Source organism: Ochlerotatus camptorhynchus, unplaced genomic scaffold, assembly GCF_037179485.1.
Source record: "Ochlerotatus camptorhynchus isolate MF236.1 unplaced genomic scaffold, CSIRO-AGI_Acam_v1.1 ptg000014l, whole genome shotgun sequence".
In the NCBI taxonomy this organism is placed as follows: domain Eukaryota; kingdom Metazoa; phylum Arthropoda; class Insecta; order Diptera; family Culicidae; genus Ochlerotatus; species Ochlerotatus camptorhynchus.
Window position 1 is genome coordinate 942,243 of NW_027040506.1, and position 26,291 is coordinate 968,533.

The 26,291-nt window shown below is 39.0% G+C and overlaps 1 protein-coding gene across 1 annotated transcript in view; it reads right to left on the reverse strand.

Annotated features, from left to right (window-relative positions):
- The window catches only part of LOC135701411 (uncharacterized), a 246,188-nt gene that overhangs the window by 11,820 nt on the left and 208,077 nt on the right, over positions 1–26,291 (reverse strand). The window contains exons 3-4 of the mRNA XM_065222204.1: positions 11,751–12,111; positions 8,795–8,966 (exon numbers count right to left, since the gene is read on the reverse strand). Coding sequence (XP_065078276.1) covers positions 8,795–8,966; positions 11,751–12,094 — 516 coding nt within the window. The 5' untranslated portion in view covers positions 12,095–12,111. The remainder of the gene's footprint in view (positions 1–8,794; positions 8,967–11,750; positions 12,112–26,291) is intronic.

Below are 26,291 nucleotides of genomic sequence, written 5' to 3' on the forward strand. Positions count from 1 at the left end.
TTGCCCTGCTTCGAACATCGTCTGCATACATAAGTGGCGTTCGGCTGCCGGATTTCCTCATCTACACCTGCGCAGCCAAAGTGCTCCCAGTGTTTGCACACGCCGCACTGGACCATCTCACTTTCTGCTGAATCCGTTCGCTCGCATGCCTGGCAGTTCCGAGGGGAATTTTCATCTGCCATACTTCCGATACCCAAAACAAATTTCTTTAAGAATGTTGGGATGCGTTTACCAACTCTTTATAGCTACACTTCGTGAGTTGTGTTTGTGATAGCTTAAAGAAATTTGGTGTACTTTTTCTGGAAGTGGTATGGCTCGAATTCCCACTCTACTTCTTCAATTTAGACCGTAAGTGTTTATAATTTATGATTAGATTTAAGCACTACACGGCAAATAATGTGAATATTAGATAAGTAGAATACTAGAATAAGGATAATAATAGATCAACAACTATGTCAGCTTTTGTTCTTCGTGTTTGTTCTTCCTCTTTTCGTTTGACGTTATTCTAAGTTCCACCGGTGACGTTTCCCACTGTCATTTGATTCACCGTAAATGCAGGGCCGTAGCGTTTGCAGCGTCGCCGCGATGAGGGGTCTCGTCGTGACAATTGTGGTTACTTGTGTGCAACTTATTCCAGTCACAAGCAAGTAGCAACATATTTCGTTGGAGTTTTGAGTTACAAAATTTAAACAATATTCATAAAGGAATTTTGGAAAAATTTGAATGGAATTATATCATAATATTATGGAACATTCGAGAGGAATATTGAAGATGAAAAAGAAAAAGTTTTGATGAGGCTAATACCGTTTTAGAGTTAAAATTGCTTTTTGACGTGACAAACGCCGCAACCCCACGTCCGAAACGTTGGGAATGTGGTTGTGGAAAATAAGCTCATTGAAATGATTCTTAGGCATACAACAGGAAGTTCTGTGCACAATTCACAGATTTTTTCCTTGATTTTTTTCCGCCGATCTTGTTTTTCGTGCTGAGCACCAATGCTACCGCCAGGGAGACACTTCCCACACCTACCCTACCTATCGACCCATCAACTCATGAACTGGCGACCAATGGCTTTACTTCCCTTCCGAAGGAAGGCGTGATCAGAGATGTTATGCCTCAGAACATCCCGTCGGTTACGACTGAGATTGAACCCAAGCCTGCTGAGGTGAGAGGTAATCACGCTTACCCCTACACCATCGGCGCCGCTGCAATTCACAGTTAATTGTGGGCATATTGGTTCTTATGACATAAAAAACACATATATGAAATCTTTGGTTTGATATAGTGGATCTCAGAATTTTGTAAAAATTGGTAGTTTTTTTCCTCATCGCAAAATATGAGACCAACATTTTTTTATTTTGTCATTAGAGTGACCATTTCCATGTTGGAGTGGTTAAAAAATTGATTTTTTTTTTCAAACATTACAATTAATAGCTTTTGAACCATTGAGTCGATTTGAAAGATCCAAATATTATTATTATTATTATTTATCTTTATTAGGGAGGCTTTCAGCCTTGGGCTGGTTCGCCTCCAAAGATCCAAATACAAAATTAATGGTAATTGAAGTATTTTTTTGGGAAAAATATAAAAAAATAGGATTTTGAATTGAAAAGCACTGATTTTTTTTTATAGTTTTCATGGTTTGTAGAAAGAGTTGTTGTCTTATTTTTCCTTGAAAATATATGATTTTTAACACAACATATCAGCGTTGTGTTTTTTTTTCTTTTAGTTTAAAAATTATATTTTTTGAAGTTTTCAAGTATTGGGTGTTTGCTCAAATAACTATATATAAAATCAAATAGGTATTGATTATGTTACTATGTTTGCTATGTATCAATAAGGACGCATGGTAGGCTAGTCACAATGGAGAATTGAGTGAAAACCCAAAACTTGATAACTGCAAACAAATATAACACAAAAACGAAAATAAAAACACATCGCTGATTTTTAATAAGTTGCGTAAAAAAGCTTAAATTTTCATGGGAAAATATAAAAACATTTGGTGCCCCTGTCTACAAACCATGGAAACCATAAACATAAATACCATCAATATTTTTCAAAGCAAAATCATTTTTAATGTCATTGTATTTTTCTTAAAAAGTATTTTAATTACCTTTCATTTGATCTTTGAAATCGCCTCAGTAGGTCAAAAGATATGAATTTAAAAAAGGCATTTTTGAACAAATGGGTTTTTGAACCACCCTATCATGGAAAAATTGTCACCGTTATGACAAAAAATACAAGTCTAATATTTTGCGATAAGCATCAAAAGTACCATTTTAACGAAATTCTGCGAATCACTATCACGCTTTGGAATAACTGTATTACAACATTTTCGTAATAAGATGATATTTTTTTTACGAAGTTAGTTTATGATAAATGATACATATTGAAGAAACTTCTACGTAGGGGAAATGTATGTAATGTCGGCCTAAGTGTCCCTAATTTGGGCCCATACATAAATTCAGCAATCGTCTAAATTTTCAATAGCAACCAAAAATATCCATCAGTACCGTCCCAATGACGCGTTCATCTATAGATACAATTGATAAATAGCAGATTTTTAGCGATGGGCCCACTCTTAGATCCATAGGCCAACATTAGAGCCATTTCCCCTATATGATTATTTAACCGACACAGGTAATTCTTGTATATTAAACATTGGGCTGACATTTAATTGAGTTCCATAAATTTAGAAAATTTCGCAAGTTAATCATCTTGAAAAACGAAAAACAACCCCTCATTTAAGGAACTCATTTAAAACATAATCGTGAATTATTATCTATTTATTGTAAATGGTATATTAGAATGATTTTTTTTTGTGTGTCATAGGTAGTCGATCAAAACATGATGCACACTTAGAAATACCTAATTTTACACGTGACGGAATCCATCTTTGACATGAAGGATGAGACGTAAACAAACATGTCATGTAAAATTAAGTGCTACGAGACTGAGTTCAATCAAACGTACTTTTCGTCGAGTAACGAACTCGTTCTCGACGAAAAGTACGTTTGATTGAACTGAATTTCGCGTACATTTTATGAGTGTAAAATACCCGTAATTGTCGGAGATAAATAGTCAAACCTCAAATAATATCCATATACTATACACTCCAATCGTTTTCAGCAATAAAATAGTGAATTTAAGTCTGTAAAAAATATTTGAATTGGGATGGTGGATGGGGTACGGGGTGAAATGAACACCCTTATGGGGCATAATGGACACCTTGCTAAAAACTGGATTAAAGGGTGATACGGTCAAAATTTGGTCAAGGGAAAACGCGTGTAAATCGGTGAAATCGTTTATTTAAAAAATCATATTAAATTTCTTTTTTAAGTTCAATTAGTATAAAATTCAGGAAAAATATTCAGTTAGGCTTCCGCTTTTCCAAATCCGAATTGCCGGGCCTTACGCTTGACCCCTGCCATCAGATTTTGTACAGCCACCTTGTCCACCTTCTTCGCCGCAGAAGCCAGTTTGCCTTGAACTGCTGCTCGCCCTTAGCAGTTTTTTGGTCTTCTTTAGGTTCCGCTTGACAATAGCCCAGTATTTCTCAATTGGGCGGAGCTCTGGCGTGTTGGGAGGGTTCTTGTCCTTGGGAACCACCTGCACGTTGTTGGCGGCGTACCACTCCATGGCCTTTTTACCGTAATGGCAAGATGCCAAATCCGGCCAAAACAGTACGGAACAACCGTGTTTCTTCAGGAAAGGCAGCAGACGTTTATTCAAACACTCTTTCACGTAAATTTCTTGGTTGACAGTCCCGGAAGCTATGAAAATGCTGCTTTTCAAGCCACAGGTACAGATGGCTTGCCAAACCAGATATTTCTTTGCGAACTTTGACAGTTTCATGTGCTTGAAAACATCTGCTACCTTTCCCCTTCCTTTTGCCGTATAAAACTCCTGTCCCGGAAGCTGCTTGTAGTCGGCTTTGACGTAGGTTTCGTCGTCCATTACCACGCAGTCAAACTTCGTCGTATACAGTCGTGTACAGCCTCCGGGATCGCGCTTTGGCCGTCGTATTTTGTTTATCATCGCGATTTGGAGTCACTACCTTCTTGTAAGTCGATAGTCCGGCTCGTTTTTTGGCTCGATGCATGGTTGTAGACGATACACCCAGCTTATTTGCGGCATCTCGGAGAGAGAGGTTAGGGTTTCGCTTGAAACTACCGGCAACTCTCTTTGTCGTCTCAGCGGCATCCGGTTTTCGATTTTCCCCCGATCCAGACTTCCTGGCTGTCGACAAACGTTCCCCAAACACTTTAATTACATTTGTAACGGTTGATTTGGCAACTTTTTAGCGATTTTGCCAACTTTGCGTGCGAGTAGCTCGGATTTTCGCGGTGCGCGAGCAAAATTTTGATACGCTGCTCTTCTTTCTTGGACGGCATTTTGACAACTGAAGAGTGAATTCCAAAATCAAAATAGGAGCAACATTCTACACACACACACCTTCAAAATGAGGGGTGTTCAGGTTTTTTAAATGCAAAATTGAAAGAAATACGTCAAGTTGATATTGACCAAATTTTGACCGTATCACCCTTTAGACTCAGAAATTGACTCTATAACATATGTACATACCTACACGAACATGTTCCCATCCCTCCCACATACATACAACCCTCACACACACACATACACACACATACATGCATACAAAAACGAGAACATAGGGGAGACATTTCTTAAGCTTTACTTCGTATAGGTCAATAAGCAACTCCAAAAGATTATGTAGAATAAGTTCAATTGGTATAGGGGGTCTAATGGAAAATGCTCATGAATCAGTGATGGAAAAGTTCGCGAAAACTCACTATGAATCGCGAACTTTTGCCTTGGTGAACTTCGTGAAATATCGCGAACTTTTCCAACACTGCTCATGATTAACTACCTTAACGGGAGGTGCTTACATACCGAAAAGTGCCCTGGAAAGTAAGTAGTTATTGAATCACGGCAATTGATTGACATGATGAGAGCCCGATTCTAAAACTATTATTGAAACTATGATTGACAGTGGGGTCAGTTTAGTAGGTTTTTAAGTAAAACTAATCAGATTTCAACCAAAACATTAACAGATTTTTATTTAATTCAATTCAATTTCATTGGCGAACCGAGCTGGTGATGTAACCGAAATAAAAAAAATAAAACCAATTCATGAGCAATCACATAATGAAGATTAGCTATAAATTGATGCCTTATTGAAAGGCACACGAAGGGCAGCGAGAGTCCTGGCATTCATGGAACCACAAGCAGCACTTGGAACATTTGATCCAATCCTGTCCTTTGTCAGAAGAACTGAAACAACAGCCACATACTTCGCAGAGCGTATCTTGAGCAAGCACCGTTTTAGTTTGATTGCTCTTTCCTTTCAGACGTCCTCGTTTGCGTTTGGGTGTTTCGGCATCACTGTTAGAAATGTGTCTTGTGTCAGCTTTGATCGCATTCTTTAGCTGACCAATATCCTTCAAAGCCTGCGATGACTTCAACCCATTTCGGCTGGAGCTTGAGGTTATGTTTCGAGCTTTCTCCCTCTTTCGTCCACCGCCAACTTTTCTGGTAACTGTTTTCGGTAGCGGCGGGATTTCCGCAGGAGACACTTTGAAGATGCTTCGGACAGACAAACCGGCTGGAACATTCGAATCCAACGGCGCCAAAGTAGCTTTCGGAGTCAGCATGTTGTTAGCATCCACTTTAACAATCCCTTTTGGAGCGATATTTTCCTTTTCGTTTGACAGTGAAAGGTTGATATCTCCTACCTCATTGTGCATTCGCGAAGGTCCTGCTTCAGTATCGGCTGCGTTGGATTCAAGAGCTTCGTCACCAAGTTCATTGTTTGAACGATCGGTTTCTGGGTCTGCTGGAAGAACGTCCGTTACGTCAGCCGGCGCAAAATCATTATCGTTGAAGATAAACCGGTTCAGCGGAAAAATTCCTGCCTAACGGAATCCGTTGACACCAAGAGCCGCGTTAGAAGTCTTCATGAAAACCGAACCGAAAATCCGGCTGATTTCGTTCAGGGTGACAACCCTAGCAGGATTGAATTTGAGGAAACTCTCCACTTCCTTCGTGAAAGCCGTATTGAGCGGCCCCATGTAGCTTATGTCGAGAAGCTGTAGTTTGTGGCTGCAATGGGGGGGCAAGCACACGACTGTCACATGGCACTCACGCGCTCTTTCAATAAAGCCAAGGTTCTTCGTATGCGAAGAATGACCGTCCAAAATCAAAAGAACCGGGTTATCATCTGTTGGACGCGTGTGCTTTAGAAAATGCTCGAACCAGGTGTTGAATTCTTTCACAGTCATCCAACCGGAAGAGTTGCAGACAAATACCGTGTCTGGTGGAGCACCTTCCATAAGACTGGAAGTCAAACGGCCCTAGGGAATATCATCATAGGTGGCAGTATTTATCCCGTTGCTGACATGCAAATGCTTGCAGTGGAAAGTAGCCCTCTTTCCGCCGATGTCACAGCTCCTACCTGCCGTCGGCCTTTCAAGGCAAACACTTTGGAACGTTTCGTTTGCACCTAAGAATACAAAATGAGTCAAAACATGCATTTTATTTGATTGTGCACAGAGGTTTCATCAACGTTGAAAATCCTGCTGGCACTGAATTTGCCTCCGTCCATTTCACGATGCAGCACATCGAAGAAGTTGTCGACCGCTATCTTGTTGAATGCTTGCAACCTTGCAGCTAAGGTAGCCTCAGGAGTACGGAGCGAGTGTTTGGGATGACGCTTCCGAAAACCGTGAAGCCAATCCCAACCAGCCAGCTGTGTCTTCGTATTGAAAACATGTGCTTTCACGTTGCGTTCGGCCAGCTGGAAGGTAAGGCTCCGGATGTCGCGGGTAGTAATTCCGTAGCATCGAACCTCAAAGTCCAAAATGTGGGCCATTAAAACAGCTTCCTCGGCAGGTATGAAAACTGTTTTGAATGAGCCGATTTGCTTCACCTCCTGGCCCAGTACTTCTGCAGTTTTCAGATAGCGGATCAGCGTAGGTCTTGGAATTCCATGGTCCTTGGCTGCTCGTTTGATGGACGTTCCACTCCGGCGGACAGAATCTATGGCCGCTTCCATGGCCGTTTTGGACCACTGCTGCCTTCCCGATTGTCTTTTGTACGTTTGCACCATCACAGCCACCAAAACACTGCGTAGGTAAACAATGTAAACAAGTTAACAAAGTGGGCGTTGAGGTTAGATTCCAGAAACAAGTGGTGTTCATTTTGCCCGTACTAGAGGTGTTCGTTTCGCCCCTAATCGACTATATTAATTTGAATGCATTTTTTTTTAAATAAATTATAGCGGCGCCGGTGGTGTAGTGGTAAGCGTGATTACCTCTCACCCCAGCAGGCCTGGGTTCAATCCCAGTCGGCGCCGCCGGGATGTTCTGAGGCATAACATTTGTAATCACGCCTTCCTTCGGAAGGGAAGTAAAGCCGTTGGTCCCCGGTTCATGAGTTGATGGGTCGATAGGTAGGGTCCAGGTGTGGGAACTGCCTTCCTGGCGTCGGTAGCATTGGTGCTCAGCACGGAAAACAAGATCGACGGAAAACAAATCCGAGGAAAAAAAAAAATAAAATAAATTATTGCAAAAAACAATATTGTGATTAATGTCAACTTTCAGCAGCGATACAAAGAACGTGTTTGGGACAAATAGGTAATTGATAATAAATATTCTGAACCGTTCGTAAAACCTTATTTTTCTCTGGTTAGAAATTATAATATTTCAAACCCTTGAGTTATGATTTCTAATTTTTCATATATTTCGGTGGTTAAAAGAGGATATCAACTGTTCTATTGAAAAATTATATGTTTGATAGTGGTAAAAATGATTAACAACTTACATTTCCGTTTAAATTTAAAAGATTTTGTTATTTTGAGGGTGTCCATTTCGCCCCACGTGTTCATTATGTCCCTAATCCCCCTAAGACTCAATTTTATGTCATAATTGACGCTCGTATATGTCAGTATCAGAGCACCTAAATTTACATGAATTTTTCTAAGTGTTTAGGTTATTCATGACTCGTTCAGAATAATTTAAACTTGTGAACCTTTAGCCTGAGAGGTTAAGTTTAATCGTATGTAATGCCAACTTCTGACTTGTTTATGATTTGTAACTGTTGTATCAATAGTATTAATTATATCGGATAAAATCGTAAGGCTTTCCATACTGAATATGTTATTTTATGGTTAAGTTGTGTATGCAATCGATTATAAAGTAAATTTTAATTTGCACGAATAATTTTCGAGTACACTTTTGTACATTTTGTGCATCATAAACGATTAATTTCTCCCTCTAAGGCGACTCATAGCCCTTAACTATGAGGCTGTGAAAAAAGCTAGAGATTGATATAAGTTTCATGGTAAGAAATTCTATGATTTTTTTTATGAAATAATTCCATGAACTTTTTTTCCCATTCTGAAAGATGAATTTTAAGAAAAGCTAACTTTTTAATCTGTAAGTCTTCTGAAGGGCCGTCGAATTTCCCCTGAAATTCCGATGATCATAAATATATACCAATTGACCACTTTGTCAAGCAGTTTTGGCGTGACTTTTTACCAGCTATTTCACAAAACTGCACCAACTAATTTCTATTTTGTTATGAAACGCACAAATGTTGGCTACTTTTCTCGTGGTTCTAGAAGAAAAAATCTCAAAAATAATGTTTTATTTCAAAGTTCATGTGGTAGTAAACGTCTTTTTAACTGCTCGAATGAAGTGGTTAATTAACAAGACATTTACATATTTGTAATTGTATGTGTCTCGCTCGAAATAAAAAAAAAAGATCCACTCACCTTCAAAGCATTCGCCGTCGATCGGGTCCGGCTTTTGTAGATCACCAGGAACACCATAAGGCCAAAGAAGCCACCGAGGGTGGCCGCTATCCGGACGCCGGTCATCACGTCGTACGTTGCGAAGAATTCCATCCTCTGTCGCTGCCGATCCCGGTCCGCCTGCGTTTGGTTGCTGCAGAGACGAGACGAGGGCAATGAGAGTGATGAAGAGGTACCTTCTTTGTGAATGGAACTGGTGACACTTTCTGTTAGTCTACCAGGCGCACTAACTGCACCGCTACGAGTACTATTGCCAACGCCACCGCTACCGGGGCTGGTGGCGGCGGTGGCCGTTGTCCGAGGAACGGCAGTAGTAGTACTAGTACTAGTAACGCTAGTGGTACTGACAGTAGTAGCAGCAGTGATTGCAGCCGTAGTACTGTTGCTGCTACTATTACTGCTGGTGGTCCTGTAGTTGTTGTTGGTAGTACTGATGATTGATATAGACATAGTAGAGATGACACACCGATAGGCACGAGAGATATATAGGCACAATCAGGCACGAAGGATAGAACGAGTATTTTGTAGTATGATGATGTGTGTAATTAGAGAAGCTCACGCGGAAGTAGCGTCACGAATGATGTGTGTTGGTTGATAGTTCGTTAGTTACACACACACACACACCGAACAACAGCAGAGCATGAGAGTCGCAGTACACGTCAACGGAAAGTGAGAATAGATCCAGACAGATGAAAGTAGTAAGAAAAACGAAAGATTAAGATAAGTATGAATGTAACATAGACGGTTTGTAGTAAAACTCTACTAAATTAGCGGTTTATCAAGGCGATTAACGTAACCACGATGCTTTAATGGTGGGAAATATCTTTTGCTAATAAACTAGTGCTTTACCGAGGAGCTGTTTTATTAGAAATCAAGTTGGCACAGTGGTTTAGTTGAAAGCACTTTTAGGACAATAGTACGCAGCTTCTCTGACCAATTTAATGATCCCAGTTGTTGCTTCCTATTAAAAAGCAAATTAATTTTGAAGATGCAATTTGTAACACCGTCCTCAACTGCCGTCTACCCATTGTGCGGGTTCGTCGAGACGGTAAAATATGCAGGCAAACCTACCTAACCATCAGGGAAAAGGTCCGGCATCTATCTGACAAACGGTCGTGTGATGGCCTTTTCAGAGCCATCATCGCTTCACCCTTGGCCTGAGATCTCCTCTAGATGGAGTAATAGATCAAAACGAGCCTTTAAAGCTGTCAGATGAACGTACCGAGATAGGAAAGTTGCCAGGAATGGTGATGAGAGAAACGCGAACATGGCGTCCGTCCGTCTGGTGGTCGGTCCGGACGGAAACCCGTGTAATGTTTGTTGGCGTGGCGCGTGGCTTGGCGGTTATATTGTAGAGCAGTGTGATGTCGTGGCATATCGGATGAGATGGCACATGGTGGTTGAGGAAGGGAGCTGATTTACATCGGCGGATGTGACGGTTGGTTGACTTGGGGAGCTTAATAAGATTTATTGCAGGCAGACCTGTTGAATTGGCCTGGCTCCCCGAAACTTCTTCCCACAGACGTGTGCACGTGTGAGTGGTGGTTTGTTCCGGGAGATCCGGACAAGTGTCTTTATTAAAGCGATTAAAGTGCGATACGATGCTTATGGCTGCTCGGCAATTGGTTTGTGCAAATAAACTTATCTTGAACTATCAGACGTACCAGTATTTTAATACTTAGTAGTAATATATGTATAACTAATAAACTAAAAGTTCTGAATAAAAATACAATAACCGTTACATAACACTGCATGATTTGACATGCAACTAAAAACACTACTACAATTAAAAATGTTACACTTCGCTATTTCCCCGGTCTTTATGCAAGAACCATTCATCTACGCTGCTGTAATCAATTCGATGGAGACGCGTGGTTGCTCATTACGAATAATTGACCACTTTGTCAAGCAGTTTTGGCGTGACTTTCTACCAGCGACTTCACAAAACTGGACTAACTAATTTCTATTTTTTATGAAACGCACAAATTTTGACTAGTTTTCTAGTCAGGAATTAGTAGGAAAAATCTCAATATGATGTTTTATTTCAAAGTTCGAGTGGTAGTAAATGTCATTTTAACTGCTCGAATGAAGTGGTTAATTCTCCACAAATCCGAAACAGCTTGCAAATAAAGTTTCAATTAGCTGACACAGCAAAGTTTTCATCGGTATTCACATACCAGAGTATTGACCGGCTCAGTCCTACTTGGTACAAATGTTAAAACCCAGAAGCTAAATTGATTAAAAACACATTCCTTCTTAGTTAACGAAGCTCAATTCACAGTGACCACTCCGAGGGTTTCTGATTTTCCACTCGAAATGCCAGAGTTGTATTGCATCCATTTACCATAATGAGATCTCCCAGCTTGCGGTGCATCCACGTGGATACACTTATGCCATCTTGCTCCTGCTTGTACATGCTCACACTGCCCGGTTGGGGAACAATTGGTTTTCCAAAGGACGTAAACAAAGATTCAAACGTCAATTTTTCGAAACTCTTAGCTCGCCTATGCAAACTAACACCACCATAAAAAAAGGGTAATGTTTCCCCAACAAGATAGTCATACTAATTTCCGTTTATTTACAAAAGCAGTTACGCCCTTTTGAAAAATCATTCTTAAATTATTTGCAGGGTCCTCCACCATCTGTCCATCGTGGTTACGTTTATCGATACATTGTGCACCACTGTGTAACACTAACAATTGTATATGCACTACCTATTCTAAGCGATAGAAGAGTGACATGGGATAGGGTAGGATTAACAAAGCGGCTTTTGAAATTAGTGATGTGTCGGCACATGATGGCACCACATTTGTGGAAACGCCTAGTGGGTGGTGGGTGATGGAGTTGATGATAATGGCCATGTTAGCGGGTTGTTTTCGGACGAAAAAAAAATACAGGATTCGAATAATGCTCATACCTAAACGTCGGTGTCGTGTGCTTTGGGGTTGTGGTTGACGTATAGAAAGGTCCTGTGGAGTCCGACAGTGGATCAAGAGCGTTGGAATTCGCTGCTGCCAACGAGGGCGACGGCGCTGATTGGAGTGTTGCGGTTTTTGGTGGATGATAGGACGACGATGGAGGTGATGAGCTGCTGCTGCTTCGGCTGCTGTAGAAGGAAGAGCTAGTGAATGTGGATGTGGATGCTAGAGCTGGTCCGGAGGATGATGTTGCGCCAGTTGATGACGTGGTTGAAGAATGCAAAAAGGACAAGGTCGGCGACGACGGATCTGACGCAACTGACCGTCGCGCGGCTTTTCCCATTGCTATGGAAACATTCTCTGAAAATGAGAGAGAGAAAGAAGAAATAGTGTGAATGTTAGTTTGGAAGGTAATTCAATTATGCCATGGGTAATTGGCGGGAGAAAACTGCACGAATCTCGGTGATTCTGTATGGGTGTGCTTGGAACACGTTGAGTCATTATCTTATGTGCGGTTTTCGGTGAATAGCTATTTTCACATGGTTATTTAACAAAAAAAAAAAAACAAGTGTGTTGAGCGCAAGAAATCTGGTTTCTGGATGTAAACAATTTTTCAGTTGTTGTTTACAGTTTCAGTTGTACAGTCCATTGGAGGGAGGCGAGCAGAGATAAAAACCAAATTACCCGAATGAAGATGTCTGTGGTTTTGCGGACTGGTTCCGCGTGGAATGCGCTCGTGTTGTCGGCTTTTGTTTATCGTGGGAATGAAGGGAAATATTCTCTTTGTTTGGGTCAGTTAATTTGGATGTAGTTCTTCGAGTTAATGTGTTCATAATAATCCTGGGAATGGCCTTGGAGCAGTTGGTTATTGTAGTTAAGAGTGTGAAGGAGTGAGGTATGTACATCATCAAATGTTTACAGTGATGGTACAATAGTGTATTGCGTTTTGGGTAACACGTTGATGGTTGTTTTTTAGACAATTTATAATTTCAATAATGCTACTCAATTGGCAGGGCATAATTTTCATATTTCTTTAAGGAGCATAATGAATTTGGTATAGCATAAGCGAGTATAGAATGAACCAATTGAAGCGTTTGTTGTAATGCCATCTAGTGTCAATTTAAAAAAAAAGTATAGATGTAATGATAGTACACGACTAGAAAATGGTTCCCAGCGACCAGTTCACTTTTCCTTACTTTTGATAGTATGTCTCCTTTTCTCCTTCTAATGTTGCCAAAAACAATAAAAATTAATGAGATAAGATTAAATTTGTTCGTTTGTGGTTGTGTATGAAAAAACTGATTAAGGTTGTGTTGATTCTGCCATGGTTATTGTATTTGGTGGGCTTGTTCCAGTTATGTCGCTTTCGTTATTGCGGTGTAGCACCGGTGTAGTGTAAACAGGAATAAGCGCGAGTCTTTGACAGCTTAACATCATTAGTTTTTAAACAAAGGTGCATCCTATATCAACACCCTAAATTATTTCAGTGTACAGCAGTGTAGCACCGCAAAAACGAAAACGAAATAAATTCCGTATAATTTGAGTGCATCACATGAACTTAAGTTTACTTTAATTGATTATAATTAAAATTGAAAAGACATAGAGGTTTTGGACCTACGGGAGAAGAGGTAGTAAAATTATTTTCACTCCCGCGAGTTTTCCTCTCAATCAATAGAAAAAAAAAGATAAAATACAACATATTTCCTTCCTTTTAATTAGCTACGGGTGTGACAACGATGGCGAGTTCACTATGTTATATTTTCATTTTATTTCAGCAACCTTATCTTCCAGCAGATGATCCGGACAGCAATTTCAACATTAATAAAAAAAAACTATATATGCCAGCAACACTGACTGGGTGTATCCTATGGCTTACCTTCCCTACTAACATAATTCCTAAATTCCCGAGACATTTATGAGGGGTCGTCGAGTTCTCTGCATCTCTCTTAAGTAAATGTTGGACTAACATACCTTTCCTATCCCTACCAGTTGTAAGGACGTGGCCAGGACAGTCTTTAACTGTTGGAGCGGGATATGTCTTTATCTGGGAGATAGTAATTACTTCCTACTTACTATCTGTCCAGTAATAGATATCCGTCTTGCTCTTAATAGTTTTGAATTCGTACCACCTACGATATTGTGCAACTTGTTCGATGCTAATGCTAATGCTAATAATGAATTTGGTATAGCATAAGCTGGTATTTAAAAGTGTATTTCCTTCTTAGGACTGTTCATGAACTCCATAGAAACGTTTTTTTGGAGGACTTAGTTTAAGTTGGATAATGTTACATCTGAAAGTCCATACATTAAATTTATTTTGTTATACAATTATAAGCAATTATATGTTTTTTGAGTGAAAGTTTACGATTGTGAAATGTTATACAAAGTTTTACCGATAATCAAAACCTTAAACTTTGCTGAAGATACCGATTTGCGAATTTGCAATTTTAATTGAGATTGGATGCAATTTTATGGATTCCCCACACGGTGTCTCTGGAAGGATAACCGTATTATAAAAAAATCAGTATCGCGGAACCAAGCATCAAACAAAAGCTTAGGAGCCCCTCTTTCGTTTGAGGCTAGTTTCAAAATGTTCTATCGGGGGTCATTTTTCCATACATTTCAATGGTCGAGAGAGTTAATTTTTGGACGTGATTTACATTGGAATATACAAAAAAAAATATCGAAATTCTTCCCTTATAAAACACAATTATTTACTATTCTCATATGAAAGAGGTGACCCCAAGCTTTTGATTGGTGGGTGTTTCAATGATACTGATTTTTATATTTATTTTATGCGCTGGAAGAAAAATTTATTATAAAAATCAGTAAATTTTACCTCAATCAACTATAACGCATCTTTTAAGCAGTTTAAATAAGAGTAATTTTCTGTTTTACTTAGAGCGTGATATCTGACCATCAATGCAATAATTTGAGAATTTTAAATATTGTCGATTGGTTTTTTAATAGGTCCTTTCTACCCAAGTAACCAAAAAGCCAACAAGCTGCGCGTTTTAAATATAAGTCTGATACACGGTTAATAAAGCATTGGTGTTCTATATTGGCCGCTTGTCAGTCTTTGTTTGAAACGATCTCAATGTAGCCATTCAGATCCATTCCGATTTCAGGGTGCCCACTACCTGGAAGAAAAAAAAAAAACCTTGGGAAACAGGGAACGTCAGGAAATTCATTTTTGTACGTGGGAAATCAGGGAATCTCAGGAGGTTTGATTACAATTCAGAGAAATGTTTCTTAATTACAGAAACTTATTATTAATCGCTAGTTCCAAATAACTTAATTATAAAAACAGTACTTAAGGGTGTTAGGTTTTGATAAGTTCTTTAAAGGGTGATACGGTCAAAATTTGGTCAAGGGAAAACGCGTGTAAATCGGTGAAATCGTTTATTTAAAAAATCAAATTAAATTTCTTTTTCAAGTTCAATTAGTATAAAATTCAGGAAAAATATTCAGTTAGGCTTCCGCTTTTCCAAATCCGAATTGCCGGGCCTTACGCTTGACCCCTGCCATCAGATTTTGTACAGCCACCTTGTCCACCTTCTTCGCCGCAGAAAGCCAGTTTGCCTTGAACTGCTGCTCGCCCTTAGCAGTTTTTTTGGTCTTCTTTAGGTTCCGCTTGACAATAGCCCAGTATTTCTCAATTGGGTGGAGCTCTGGCGTGTTGGGAGGGTTCTTGTCCTTGGGAACCACCTGCACGTTGTTGGCGGCGTACCACTCCATGGCCTTTTTACCGTAATGGCAAGATGCCAAATCCGGCCAAAACAGTACGGAACAACCGTGTTTCTTCAGGAAAGGCAGCAGACGTTTATTCAAACACTCTTTCACGTAAATTTCTTGGTTGACAGTCCCGGAAGCTATGAAAATGTTGCTTTTCAAGCCACAGGTACAGATGGCTTGCCAAACCAGATATTTCTTTGCGAACTTTGACAGTTTCATGTGCTTGAAAACATCTGCTACCTTTCCCCTTCCTTTTGCCGTATAAAACTCCTGTCCCGGAAGCTGCTTGTAGTCGGCTTTGACGTAGGTTTCGTCGTCCATTACCACGCAGTCAAACTTCGTCAGCATCGTCGTGTACAGCCTCCGGGATCGCGCTTTGGCCGTCGTATTTTGTTTATCATCGCGATTTGGAGTCACTACCTTCTTGTAAGTCGATAGTCCGGCTCGTTTTTTGGCTCGATGCACGGTTGTAGACGATACACCCAGCTTATTTGCGGCATCTCGGAGAGAGAGGTTAGGGTTTCGCTTGAAACTACCGGCAACTCTCTTTGTCGTCTCAGCGGCTTCCGGTTTTCGATTTCCCCCCGATCCAGACTTCCTGGCTGTCGACAAACGTTCCCAAACACTTTAATTACATTTGTAACGGTTGATTTGGCAAATTTTAGCGATTTTGCCAACTTTGCGTGCGATTTTCTCGGATTTTCGCGATGCGCGAGCAAAATTTTGATACGCTGCTCTTCTTGCTTGGACGGCATTTTGACAACTGAAGAGTGAATTCCAAAATCAAAATAGGAGCAACATTCTACACACACACACCTTCAAAATGAGGGGTGTTCAGGTTTTTTAAATGCAAAATTGAAAGAAATACGTCAAGTTGATATTGACCAAATTTTGACCGTATCACCCTTTAGTGGGAATGACACTGATGATGACTGCACATTGTAGTCGAAATACGTATCTGTGGATAACCAAATTATTTAAGTGAAATTAAATGGAAGATAACCATTTAGCTGTTTTATTCAAGCATTCCGCTAACAACCCCATTTCATTACTTTCATTACTTCAACTTAATTAGTCGGTGTAGTTTGAGGATGGTTGTTTATTTCAAATTTTAAAAATAGTCGCGAACTTGTGATTGCTCAATGCTTCTGTTGCATTTTTGCAAGTTGAGCCAAAACTACATAAAAGGGCACTTCAATGGTTTTGAGCCTAATATAGATTCAGCTCCTGGTTGGTAGATTGGTGCATCTGGTCGATCCAGGGAGTGTACCCCATTAGGCATAAATACGTTAGGCATACGGACGTTAGGCATACGGACGTTAGGCATACGGACGTTAGGCATAATGGACGTTAGGCATAAAGTCATTAGGCATAATGGACGTTAGGCATAATATACGTTAGGCATAATGGACGTTAGGCATAAAATACCTTGCTGCTGTGCAACTCTAGAAACCTGCTAACCTGTAAACCTGTAAACAATGCTTAAATTAGGCTTAGCGTTGAATAAAAAATGATATAAGTTAAACAAACATAGTTTATTTAATAAGCACAGTTTGGAATCCATTATTTATCATATCATAAGTGACGTATCTACATATTTACTTAGATCCATGATTAGTAGCGATAGTGGTTAAGTAATCTTACAATGAAAACTCAGCTTAGTTTTGAACTATATCTTGAAATCAATCGCATCTAGAAATAAAAAAAATCACACATTTGTTGTAATATATTCTTACACACATATTGCAAAAGTCAAAGAAGAAAAGGTTTTCCTCAAAGAACAGCTCATGAAATAAAGAATGGTGAATTCTGTGATTTTTCATTTAATAACAAAAAAACAGCCAAGGTTGAATAAAATATGATGCCAAAGAACAGCTCATGAAATCAAGAATGGTTAATTCTGTGGTTTTTTATTTAATAACAAAAAAACATACCTGCCGCTTCCAGGATTTCCTGCCATACTTTTCGATACAACGATTCTGATTTTGTTGTCATCAGAATGAAAACTAGCGGAACCGTCTGCTGATGTGAGGGAGCGATACTTCCATGAACAGTGACGAGTTGCCGAAACAAACAAGGAACTGTGGCAAACGTACCATCTGTGACCCAATACTTTGCCTGTCCAAGACGTCGTTTATGAGTTCCAAAAATTAAGGCTCTTTCATTATTGTCACCGAAGTCAGCAATCAATAGACGGTCTCCATTATCATCCTTCTGGAATTCATCCGGTAGATTATGCCTAACGTCCATTATGCCTAACGTCCTTTATGCCCAACGTCCATTATGCCTAACGTACGTATGCCTAACGTCCGTATGCCTAACGACCGTATGCCTAACGTCGTGCACCCCGATCCAGGTGTGTCCACCAAAAATCAATCCTTTTAGCGCATTGGAGCGCCTTTGAGTTAATGCATGAATGGTAAAGAGTTAAGAGAAGATGATGATTTTTGACGTAGGACGTCTATGATTTCTATATGGGGGTACACTTTGTGAAAACCGAAAATGGAACATGTAACAAAATTTTGAAAGATTTTGAACGTTAATAACTCAGCTGCCCCTGGACCAATTTCAATATCACCAAACGATCAGAAAAATTTCTACGCATCGATAACAAAGCTTCCGACTGTTAACTTTCAACAAGAAACTATTGAAAAAGTGGTAAATGTCAAACATTGTCCAATGTACAATTAAAAACTGATAATTGTATCACTGTTTTTATGAAATAAACGTTCTTCCAAAACCCAGTCGTCATAATCGAGTACCACTTGGTTGCACATCATTCTGGTTTAACCTGAAAAGATAAGAGCGCTGCTGTCTAGCCTCAAATCATTTTCGCTTCGGACGGCGTGGTGAACAGGCAGCAGAAGCAGAAATAGCAGCAGTAGGAAGGTGGTGGCAGGTTAGGTAGTCCACTCTTCTACCTAACAAGCAAGGATGACTAGTCGTGACAAAGGAGGAAATGGTCTTGGTGAAGGAGGCGCCAAGCGTCATCAAACTCGCCATCCGTCGTCTGGCTCGGCGTGGCGATGTCAAACGTGTCTCCGGTCTGATCTACGAGGAAACCCGAGGTGTGCTGAAGGTGTTCCTGGAAAATGTGATCCGTGATGCTGTCACCTACACTGAACACGCTAAGCGTAAGCGGCCATGGATGTAGTCTACGCTTTTAGCGGCAGGGACGCACTCTGCACGGTTTCAGAGGTTGAATCATCACCAACTTTGGCAACAAAACGGCCCTTTTCAAGGCCACCAAGTTTATTACAGTAAAGAGTTGGAATAAAATTTATCCTGTTTGTCCATATTCAGAACCCCAACGACCACACAAAATGCTCTACAGAGTTGTAATTTTGTAACCAAACTTGGAAGCAGGGGTGCAAGTGATTATGATCGATTCTCTCCATCGACTTTCTGTTTCAAAACTCGTTAATTGTCCTTTACTTTCAAGGTGTTGACATTCGCAAACTACGCAAAAAGAGAGGAGCCAGTGTCGCTACTTGATAGCATGATGGGAGGAGTCTGTAGCTTACCGGCGTGTGCAAAAAGAAAGGCAATCAAAATTTAACTTTTTGATTGTTTCCCAAACACAGCCATCATATTGAAACACCATCGTGATTATATATAAGACCACGTAGTCCTACGTCACCTCATAGGGCTGTCTCTTGTAGTTTTTTTTTTCAGAATACTTGTTGTTTTTGTTCCTTATTGTTACCTTAACAGCTTAGTTAATCAACTAAATGAGAATTTAGGAAAATGATCTTGCTTGCAATTGCTCATTATAGCTAAAATGCTAGTGATCTTGCTTGCAATTGCTCATTATAGCTAAAATGCTAGTTTTCGTAATTATGAAACTATGGGATACTATAATGATAATTTTTATTTGTAAGAAGCAGGAAGAGGTGGTAAAATTAGCGATTTTATGATCGCTGATTACTCGCTCATCGCGTTGCTGATCGTCACAGCTAATCGCTATAGTGACCCTCTGAAAAGTAAATTGACATGTTTTATGTGTCATACCTACACTTTACCTTCTCTTCTTGCATCTTGTAAACAAGAATTATCATTAAAACATCTCATAGCTTCATGAATCAGAAAAATAGTATTTTTGCTGTAATGAGCCTTTGCAAGCTTGCTTCGAGAAGCACTAATGATCCAAAGATACGTAGATAAGCATTTTTATTGACAGCATAGAGTGGCTCTATTGAGTATTCTAGGTCTTCAGATAAGCCTGGTTCGCTCGTAAAATTAGCTTCTCAGTGAAGTTTCAGTATTGTGATGTTGCTGCTTTTAATTGAGATGAAATTAATTTACAAAATTTTAGAGGTGAAGGCACTACGATTTATTACCGGACGAATCCGGCTGCAAATTAGCGTTTGACCCGGAATAATTTTCTTGTGAAGCTAGGTCTCAAAATGTGCTCGAGGTAAAAATATGCAATGGTATTAAAGACAAGTGTTTCATATGCAAGATGTTGGAGAACTGGGTGAATTTCAGTCACTAGCGTTGAGTTCGGAAACAATCAGAAAAGAACTTCTACGGCCAAGGACCGCTTATCGTATCTTGGAGTAAATTGAGGTAAGAAATGGATCATGAACTTGCTGAAAACTTTAAGCGATTAAGAAAGTAACATCCCCGTTACTGCTCGAACTGGAACTTACCATGTTTAATATTTTGGTGAATTTAGAAAAAAAATATGGTGCCTTCTCGTTGTTGGCCGCTCGCAACTCAGTTTTAAATTTCATTACAGCTTTTATTTGCAACCAGTTTCATCAAAATTGGATAACAATGAGATTTTTACAGTAAAAATATATTAATATATATATTAATATAATATATTGTTTTTTCATACACTCTTAGAAATTATTATCGACTGTGGTATTTTTAACCGAGCTTTCGACAGTGTTCTGTAAAACTTTGACCCTCATTTCAAAAACTATTTCACTAAATTTAAATTTCAAAACACTGTTAGCCTTGTTTAAATAATCAAGTCTGGCCATTGTTTTGAATCTGGGAAAATTTTCTAAGCCCAATATTTCGACAAGAAAAATGACCGAATGCTAAGAATCTTTTAAAATTTCTCAAACTTAAGAAAAATGTGTAAAAATTCAACGAAAAAACTCAAAAACTCAAAATCTTGAAAATCATTCAAAGTTTTCTTTAAGGGGAAGTTCACGGCTTCGAAAAAAATTACTACATTTTGATTTTTACAAAAATATCCAACACAAAAAATCACATGGCAAATTTTTTTTGGTAGTCATTATGGCATAAAGTTGGACTCAGAAAACTACAAAGCGGCGATGTTTCGGATTTACTGAGGGTTAAATTTTGTTTAAAGATGTACATATAAATGCAAATTTTCCCATAAACCGATGAACTGATTTTCTTGGATTTTTGATAATTTACCTAATAATTTTAGAAAAATAAAAACGTTCAGAATTATTATTTTTATTTTCTTCAAGCTTTTGAATCTTAAAATTTGGTTCTCCTGGATTATAAAGGTATGTTTTTCTATCCAAGGGTCCAGTTTTTATAATTTTCTGCTAGCCATGTTCTCAAAGATTTCAAAACAATTTAAATTGTAATTAGATTAGAGATTTCAAATATTTTTCTAAAACTTAAATGCTTGAATTTTTCTCAAGCTTATCGGAGATAATATACGTTTTGATTTTTCAAAAAAATATTGGGAAAATTTATCTAAAATCTGAAAAAATCAAAAAGTTTCTAATTGTCTAAATGATCCGGATTCTAGAAAACATTTCCAAGTGAATTATATTTTTTATTTCAAAAGCAAGAACCAAAACAAAAATGTTTAGTCTTGAGGTTTATGCTATTGCGTTTTGGTTCTAACTTTTTCTAAATCTCAGAGTTAGGACTTTTTTTAGGTCTGAGATACTAGAGCTGTGCAAAGGCAGCCATGTGCCAGAATTTTAAGTTATCAAGTTCCCACCTTATTCAGAGTTTTGTTACCGCCCGAAATTCATCACAATGATCATTTCGAGATCTAAATTTAATTTTAAACTTTCCTTAATAATTTGACAGAATGAAAGTTTGTTTACGAAAAGCGGTAGATGGCAATTTTATTTTCTATTTTATTTACCTTCGATCTCTGTCACCGATAAGCGTCCATTGCCAATTGGTGATTAATCTCTGATGGCAATCGAGTGTCATGAACGTGATTTCTACACCTGGAACCTATCGAACTCATAAGCACATGGGCCGGAACCAACGGCTTTACTTCCCTTCCGAAGCTACACGTGACCAGAGATTGTTTTGCCCCAGAAAAATCCAAACGGCTCGGAATAAACCAAGACACACTGGAGTGAGAAAGCCGTCACGGTTACCAATTAACCATCACGGTATATGGCAATTGAGGTTAGAATTTGACCGTGCATTTGATATTATGTTAAATCTGATTTTTAGAGAGTAAAATTATAAGATTTTTACGCCTCTCGTTAGCATCATGAGGAAGCTTAAACAACAGATGTTGAGCAGCACATTTAGGGGCCTCATAGCCTAGTCAGTAAAGGCACGGTATTAACAAGCCGGAAGCGGCGGTTTCGGTTCCGGTCCGGTTGATGGAATCTTCCATTTTCTCGACTTCCCTGGGCATAGAGTATCATTGTGCTTGCCACACAATATACAAATTCATGCATTGGTACTTAAGCTTTCGATCTCAATTAATGACTGTGGAAGTGCATTTATAGAACACTAAGTTGAGAGCACGCAATAAGCTAATATGCACTAAGCAATAAGCTTGAAATGCAGGTTTGCAAGGAGCCATCCGTCAGCGAGCATGAATTTGTGTCGTAGTTTCTGGTAGTACTTTCAAAAACAGAAAACCATTTGTCCTATTTATCATACAAAAACTCGCAAAAGTCACCAATCACTTCCTTCCGATGAAAATCTATTGAAAGGGGTTGACGTCTTCCACTACCACCAGCAATAGCAGATTGACAAGATAGTAGGTGTACGAAATTGGTTTCGATAGTAGCACAAACTTCTCACACTGAAATCGTCAGGGGTGGCTGTAATGTTCATCCCGGTTTTATATACTTTCCCTGCAACAGGACACGCGTCCTCCCCAGGTCAGTGTAGCAAATCGGTAACGTGCTGTTTTCAATATTGATTTTCTGACACCTTGCTTCCATATAGACGATTTCCATTCAGGTCACGCTGGAAAGATAGCGTATATAGGTGCCTGCTAGCCCGTGCCAGCGAATTAGGGAGCTTCTCTTTTGAAACAGGAAATCTAAAAGCGTGTGTGTGTTCGCGCTGAAACTGTGCTGGGTCCTTTCCACTTCCGGAACCGATCATTTTGTTTGCCTTTCCTTCGAAATTCACCAAACGTGATGCGAAAGTTGATTGGTTTCTCTTCTATCGTGTTGGATGAGCTGTGAGGCGTTTTGCATACTTTCCGGTGATGTTTAATGACTCAATTTATACTTTTTCCGATCTTTAATTGGTTTCAGCTTTTGACTTGTTGTTAATATTTATGTTCTCCCCTCGCCTCGGGCTTGATTTTCATATGTGCCGTGAAACAAAACACTAATTTTATGGACGCAATTCGACCAAGTACTTTTTAATTCAGTTTCAAAACCACTTTTTGCCGTGTAGAGTAGGCGGCTTCTATTTTGCTCATTTGACTGCCAGAGCGTGGTATTGAAGCTCTCATAGCTTGAAAGCTTAAATGAAATCACCTCTTGACAATCCACAAGTGGCTCATAGAGAGTGGCTCTTTGTGCCCATTCTGTCATACCTTGTATTGCACACAAGTAGTAATTATTAAGCTTTATGTTTTATTCATGATCCGAAATCTCCAACCCGTGACATGACTACATACGTACGGGAAGTGCGAGTATATATATAGGCATTGTCCTGTGAACGCTACAGAAAGGTGGCTCCCCCTTGATCTTCTCTAGAAGAAGGGTATTAATTCTCGAGTGCCTATTGTCAATGGAGTGGAAAAGTGTATTGTTTTGGGGACACATGTCGTGGCACAAGTATTTGTGGCTGATTATGCACTACTATGGCGTGACTCAACTTATCAATATGCTGGTATCAGTATATTATATGGTAATACAGCATTATATTAATTTTACGAAATTGATTAAATAGTTTTTGTTTAAAATTTGCTGTTTTAATAAGTTTCAAAATCTGTTGAGTGAGAATGATATTATTGTCATTAACTACAGGAATCTGTTTCAAATTGGTTAATATTAGATTCAGAGTATTGAGGGCCTGAGGGGTAATATAATTCACAATTGGCACACAACAAGCACAACAAAAATAAAAAGGAAACATGCTGCTTCACAGTCATAGTGCTCACTGGCGGCTCCAGGTTGGAACCAAGTGTAGGGTATCAAAACACAGAGAGCAACCAACAATATAGACAAAACGCTTGTGACGATTGACATTATAAACTATATTTGCAATTTATAGCTTTATCGGAACGATGGAAGCATCTAAATCAAATGGTTTGCAAGTTTGTTTGCAACGTACAGTGTATATCAAAATTGAGCGTACACCTGATCGGATTTAATTTTTGAAACCCTGTGAAATTTGAAATCCTGGTTGATCGACTGTTTTTTGATTTAAAGTAAAGTTTTTGACTTTAATAGAAGAACCTGTGTGAAGTTTGAGTAAGTTTAGTAAAATGCTCGGTTTCAACTTTGAATTCGAATTCAGAATCTTATCTTTTTGAATTGTGCACGTACAACTGTTTTTTCTTAAATTTAAGGTCAGCTGTACACTCAATTTTGGGCGGTGGATGTTACACGTATATCAATGGAGAAATCTTGACCAACAATAAAAAAGGGGCCTAGCAATGGGCGATGTCTATATAATTTTTTAGAGAATAATTCTACTCTCTATATACAATTTTTTTTCACACTGCCGTACTCTAATGGAACTATCAACTTTCTTCTCCTCATCTATCGTATAAAAATGACCATCTTCAACTATGATTTATTATTGCTTTTTTAATAACTCTACTTTAACGGCGCCGGTGGTGTAGTGGTAAGCGTGATTACCTCTCACCCCAGCAGGCCTGGGTTCAATCCCAGTCGGCGCCGCCGGGATGTTCTGAGGCATAACATCTCTGATCACGCCTTCCTTCGGATGGGAAGTAAAGCCGTTGGTCCCCGGTTCATGCGTTGATGGGTCGATAGGTAGGGTCCAGGTGTGGGAGCTGCCTTCCTGGCACGTCGGTAGCATTGGTGCTCAGCACGGAAAACAAGATCGACGGAAAAAACAAACCAAAGGAAAAAAAAAAAAATAACTGTACTTTATTAGGCACAACCAAATGAACATTACTGCACCAAGATTTCTTGTTCACTATACAATTCAATTTGGCGTAGGTTTCATCTGCCAAAAAAAAACCTAAGGGGCGTAACACTGCTCTAATGATCCTTGAAAGTCTACAATTTTTTTTAGCTTTACTTCCCAAAAATTTCTCATTTTGTACAAGCTACCAAGTTCTCTTAATTATTTTTCTTCTTCTTCGCATTTCAAGCTTATTATCGCATATTAGCTTATTGCGTGCTCTCAACTTAGTGTTCTAGATGCACTTCCTAAGTTATTAATTGAGAGCTTTCGATGCCTGTACCATTTTGGCATTGGTATAATTATGTGGCAAGTCCAATCATACTTCTATGCCCAGGGAAGTCGTGAAATTTTCCAACCCGAAAAATTCCTAGACCGGACCGGGAATTGAAACCAGTCACCTCCAGCATGGTCTTGTTTTGTAGCTGCGTCTTTACCGACTGAGCTAAGGGAGGCCCCTCTCAATTCTATCAAGATATTAGATAACTTCAGGAATTTCCTTGAACCTTTTCGACGATTTTTTCTAAAGATCTGAGCGAAATTCAGTTCCCAAAAATTTCGGTAAGTTCCTCAGCAAAGCTTGCTGTTCTGAAGAGCATGCTAAACTTCTACAATACTCGCTGAGCTTCTATGGTGTTCCTTGGACTTCTACAAAGTTTGTTTGTTGCCTTTACATTTTTATGATTAAAAACCAAACATCTCAAACCAGAATTTTTAAGTTCCTGGAATTTCTACGTAATTCGCTTAAATTCTACGAAGTTCTCATAGTTCTTATGAAGTTAGCTGCATTTCCTCAAAGTGCCCTGGTGATCTTCAACGAAGTTTCCCAAACTTGTATAAGGTTACCAGTTGTATATAGTTTTCCCGAATTTCCACAAAGCACCCCCCCCCCATTTCTTCGGTTTTCCCTGAATTTATTCTCTACGAAAGTCTCCGAATTTAGCATACATTTCCTGAATTTCAAAGATGCCCTCATAAACAATAACCATAAGAAGCACCTAACCACCAATTCGGGGTGTCATTCTAACTTTATGTGGTATGGTCCTATCATCTATGATATCGTTAGTGTACGGTAACCGTTTATTAGCGCATACATCTCTAATGAGATTGAAGAAAAATCACTGAAATCCAGCATTGATCCTTGGTTTTCTACAAAATTCGCTATATTTCTTTAATGTTAGGTAACTATTACAATATTTGATGAAGTTCTACAGAATTTCCTGAACTTTTTCAAAACATGTATGTTCTAAAAAAAAAATATTTGAAGTTTCATGTTCAGTTGAATTACACTGAAGTTATATGTAGTTGAATGAACTTCTACAAAGCTTACTGAATTTTTATAAACTTAGCTGAATTTTCTGAATTACTGAATATCTACGAAATTTTCATAAGTTCTACGATGCTTCTAGAAGGTCAATGAAGTATATAAATTGGAATCCTCATAAAAGTTTGAGAAACCTCGTTGTAGTCTAGAGCATTTTGTTCAATTT